This window comes from Crocuta crocuta, unplaced genomic scaffold (genome assembly GCF_008692635.1).
Source record: "Crocuta crocuta isolate KB4526 unplaced genomic scaffold, BGI_CrCroc_1.0 scaffold477, whole genome shotgun sequence".
NCBI classification, from domain to species: domain Eukaryota; kingdom Metazoa; phylum Chordata; class Mammalia; order Carnivora; family Hyaenidae; genus Crocuta; species Crocuta crocuta.
The window spans coordinates 500,795-506,026 of NW_027530193.1; the positions used below are offsets into that span (position 1 = coordinate 500,795).

Here is a 5,232-nt window from a genome sequence, read left to right on the forward strand (position 1 = left end):
CGGACTTAGCGTGGGGTCTGATACGAGCAGGCAGGAGGGAGGTGGCATCTCCCACACAGGTCCAGGGCCGACTCCTAACTCTACGGGGAGGTGGGGGCGCAGCGACAGTGGCGAATTCAACGCTCCATCCCACCCCACACCCCGACAGACGCACACAGACACGCACACAGGCCTGCCAGTCACTCCCTGCCCAGTCAACTCTGGCTGGCTCGTCTGGGCGTGCAAACACCAACTGCTAGTGACTCTAGCTATTCGGGGACCCCTCGGTCGGCGACACGCGTGCAGATGCACCTGTCACGATGGGGAAGGCCTCCCCTTCCGATGACTCGTCCATCAGGGCAGCTAAGCCCCGGCTCTCTGGACGAAGCGACGGCGGGTCGGCTATGGCGGGGACAGGGGAGGACCCGGGACGCACTCACACGTTGAGGACGTTGCGCTTGTTGCTGAGGTAGCTCTCGGGCAGCGGGGAGAGCTCCTTGAGGAGGGAGCCCGCCAGCATGGAGGCCGCCAGCGCCCAGGGCAGGTAGCGCCGCACCGCCGCTCGCACCAGCGTCCCGCGGAGGAACCTCGCGCAGCACTCCAGTTGCTCCATGCCGGACCTCGTCGGCCACCGTCCGCCTCCCGCTGTCCTCCCTCCTACAGTCTTGCCCTGCTCTCGGGAAGGCGCTGTGCCTCCTCTTGTGCGCACGCGCGCCGCCCGCGAGCCCCACCCCTCGCGGAGCGCTCGCGCTCCCCCTCCTGGCCACTGGCGGCCTTTGCAGCGCGTCGGCTGCGGGACGCCGCGGTCCTCCTCTCACTTCTCCCAGTCCCGCCGCCAGGTGGCAGCCTCGGAATCTTCTCCGGGTCTGGGAAAAAGGGCCCCGGGAGTATTTGCTGGATATGGGGGAGAATGAATGTCATTAGTACTGTAGGGATTACAACAGTGGTCACAGCATCATTTAGTCTCTTTTGGAAGCTTGGCGACACCGTCCATCTGCGCCTTAGTTTTTTCATCCGTAAATGGGGAGCCAAGAGGAACTCAATCCTTCGCAAGAGTTAAGTTTATGAACCCGAGGTCATTATGATGATCCAGGTATAGGGACATGAGATTTAATTTTATTTTTAAAATGCGGGAAATAATTATTCAATTCAAATGTTAAGTTCCTGGATTTTTACAACCTTAAACAAACTACTGTATTGGGTGAAAATGCTGGACTCTGGGCGTTAAGATCAGATGAGAGGGTTGGTGACTCAGTTGCTTAGTTTATCACAGCTAAACGCCTCACCCCAGCATGGCTGGGTGCCTAATTCAATGTTTCTCAAACTTGAGGCTTTTTTTTTTTTTTTTTGCCATTGTATCAGTTTCCTTAGACTGCTGTAACAAATTACTACAAACAGCTGAGAGCAACAGAAATTTATTTTCTCACAGTTCTGGACACCAGAAGTGCCAAGCTGTTGGCAAGGTTGGTTTCTTCTGGAGACTCTGAGGGAGATTCCTGTCCATGCTTCTCTCCCAGCTTCCGGTGACTGCCTGCAATCCTGGGCATTTCTTGGCTCTTAGCTGTATAACTCCGGTCTCTGCCTCCATCAGCACACAGCCTTCTCCCCTCTGACTTCTCCTTCTGTCTCTTATCAGGACAATAGTCCTTGGATTTAGGGTTCACCCTAAATCCAAGATAATCGCACCTTGAGACCTTTAATTATATCTGCAAAGCCTCTATTTCCAAATAAGTTCACATTCCCAGGTACCAGAGGTTAAGTCACATCTTTTTGAGACTCACAACTCAGGCCATTACAGCTACCTTAACTGCTTTTGCTATGTCCATATACCACCAATACTATTATTTACTTAAAGCTTTTCTTTGAACAACACACGTTTCAAACCTAAATACCTACCAAATAGCTTCCCAAGCAAAAATATCCTTGAAGTTATGGATTCTGTGTGTCAATTGTATTTATTGTATTACAAATAAAACCTTTATATTAAAATATTCATCATCACTGGCTGTCTAAAATATTCTCATGACCCTAAATTCAAGGATATCTACCAAAGTTGGGAGACACTGGCCTTATTTATGCCTATAATGGACTGATGTTTAAAATCTCTCATGCAGAAGAGCTCCTGGGCGGCTCAGTTGGCTAAGTGTCTGATTCTTGGTTTCGTCTCAGGTCATAACTTACAGTCTTGAGATTGGGTCCCATGTCAGGCTCTGTGCCAACCATGTGGAGCCTGCTTGGGACTCTCTCTCCCTCTGTTTTTATGTCTCTCTGTCTCTGTCTCTCTCAAAAAATAAAAACAAAATTTTAAAAGTCTCGCATGCGGGGAATTAATAAACTAACGAGAACAGCAGCATTAATTCCTTAGAACCATCTCAAGATGATCTTCATGTCTGTAAGTTACATTTATCTCATCGAGGTCCTTTTGTAACAAGATGTCTCTGGGCCTTCAAAAAGTTACATTCGTAAAAAGAAGATATACTGGTGATCACACTAGTTTGGTTTTTCATGATTGAGAATGAAAGGTACACAGCCAGAAAGATGCTACTTGTGAAGGCAGCTTGTAAATAGTATCTGAAACCTCCTCTATCTCCTCAAGGTTAGCACATGCTCAATTATTGTTACTTTCCACTGCAAACTGCATACTGGGCAAGAACACGGAGGTAATTGGATATTATTAAAGCAGTTCCATTAGCGAAAATCCAGATGCGGACCCTCCACCCCAGGAAAAGGAGAAAGAGTCCTGGGTGAACAGACGCTAGACATCACCCAAGTGACCTTTCAAAAATACACCTCCTGAGACTTTCAGCATTTGTAGTTCTGTAGAAAGGATACGGATTTGTTCCATCTAAGACAATGTAGCTTCAAGCCTGGAGAATTTTGAAGACTAGGCTAAACCCAGACCTGAACATTATAAGTCTCTACAGCAGTTTTCTTCCTTCCTCCCTTCCTCTCTCTCTCTTTCTTTCTTTCTTTCTTCCTTCCTTCCTTCCTTCCTTCCTTCTTTCTTTCTTTCTTCTTAACCCATATTAGGAAATATATGTTTATGTTGTGAGCTCAGTGGTGTCCTGGAGCCAACTCATACAGGCCTATGACCACAGATTGTTACAGCAAGATGATTGTTAAACATACTTATTATTTAAAATTACATTATGTTGGGGCGCCTGGGTGGCTTAGTCGGTTAAGCATCCGACTTTCGCTTAGGTCATGATCTCGCGGTTCGTGGGTTCGAGCCCCGCGTCGGGCTCTGTGCTGACTGCCGGCTCAGAGCCTGGAGCCTGTTTCAGTCTGTGACTCCCCTGCTCTGGCCCTCCCCTGCTCGCGCTGTCTCTCTCTCTCTTTCTCTCCTAGAAATAAATAAAACATTATGTTTTATTATCTCTCCTAGAAATAAATAAAACATTATGTTCTGAGCTGACAGCTCAGAACCTGGAATCTGCTTCGGATTCTGTGCCTCCTTTTCTCTCTGCCTTTCCTGCTTGCGCTCTTGATTCTATCTCTCTCTTAAAAATAAACATTAAAAATTTTTTTAAAAAGGAAAGATAAATAAAATAAAATTACATTATGTAAACTAACAATGCAACTCAACATTAATATTCAAAACTCGTTATTTCCTAATTACCTACCTTAACTACCTGTCCTTATTACCTGTGCTCTTGGGGTTACTTACATCGGTTGTGTCTGTACGGCTTATAGTTTTCCCAACTACATGTTTAATGGCATCACACTGGTGGCTCGAAACCATCCATGCTGGGAGCCTTTTCACCAATAACTACACACCGGGGCTTTATTTGGCTTGTTGATTGTCTAGATTGAGATATGGCTCCATTTGCTAAGTATGGTTGAATTGAAACTATAAATTGTCTACAGATACAGGAGTCCAGCAAAAAGCAATGAAAGTGTTGTGTGAGAATCAATCTACTATATGAAATTTACAGTGAAGAATATTTGTATATTTTATTATTCGTAAATTATATGCTACACGTTCTTTATATTAAGACAGCTTTATGAAAAACCTATGTATATACATACGTTTACATTTTCTTAGAGAGCTAGTTGTTAAATATTTATCCACAAATCACTGGCTGTAATCCAGTAAACACATAAAATAGCTGTGTAACATATGAATGAATATACATGCTAATAGATAAATAGACATAGTTATAAATATAGCTTTATGACAGTTCATGATGGAATTTGCCTCTGCTAGGTGCGGGGCGCTCTCCTATTTTCTGCTTAGTCACAAATTCAAGTTTTAGAAAGGCTCGTCATGCCCCCTTAATTATTTTACAACTCAAATAGGTGGGGATTTGTAGTTTGAAAAACAGAGATTTTAAGGCCCCGGAGGACAATGCCCTGCCCTTCCCCACCAGAGGGTGTCAGAAGACCACAGTTTCCAGGGTTCTGCCCCACCTGCTTCCACGGTACCGCGTATTTGCTGGCTTTTCTTCCTTCCTTATCTAGTCAGCAAGTACCCGTTACAAGCAAATGGCCTCTGACCTAAAGGAACTTAAAACCTAGTGAAGATGATAATCTTTCATTTACTCAGCCAAGCAACATTTATTAACTTGCCAATGAACCAAGCGTTGGGTTAGATGTTAGGACTGCCAATGTGTTGAGAAGGTGAGTTTCCTTAATAACCAAAGATTTATCGCCCTTTAAAAACACAATTTTTCTAGTTGGAGGCAGAATCACTAACTCTGTGGAATGATTGCATGGAAATCATCTGATGTTACCATTATGCTTTAGCCAGGCTGGACAGGCATATACTTATATGTAGTTTATAAACTACATATATATAGTAGNAGCATGGAGCCTGCTTCGGATTCTGTCTCTCTCTCTCTCTGCTCCTCCGCCGCTCACACTCTGTCTCTCTCAAAAATAAATAAACATTTAAAAAATCATTTTAAAAAGAAAATATAAGTTTGTGCTGCCTTTTCATAAAGAATTTTTCTTCTTTATAACATTATAAATGTATAAATTATACATTTATAACTGTAGTGCGACTGATTTATAAGGAGATTACATTCTGCCAGAGTAGAATAAAAAAAAAAATCTGAGTGTTTGTTTTCATTGGAAAAGAAATCTTTATTTGGACCATGATCTTGGTCTGTTTTAAAGTATATTGGCCTGAATCACTTGATTAAATGGCAAAGAATAGGGGGCCTTTATGAATTAGGAGTATCATTAAAGACCCTGTTAAAAATAAAAATACAATTTAGGGGCACCTGAGTGGCTCGGGTGGTTAAAATCCAG

At 43.9% G+C, this 5,232-nt stretch overlaps 1 protein-coding gene across 1 annotated transcript in view; it reads right to left on the reverse strand.

Moving 5' to 3' along the window:
• FITM2 (fat storage inducing transmembrane protein 2) overlaps positions 1–626 on the reverse strand; it is a 5,574-nt gene extending 4,948 nt beyond the window's left edge. The window contains exon 1 of the mRNA XM_077765263.1: positions 420–626. Within this exon, the coding sequence (XP_077621389.1) occupies positions 420–592 (173 nt within the window). The 5' untranslated portion in view covers positions 593–626. The remainder of the gene's footprint in view (positions 1–419) is intronic.
• Positions 627–5,232: the final 4,606 nt, after the last annotated feature.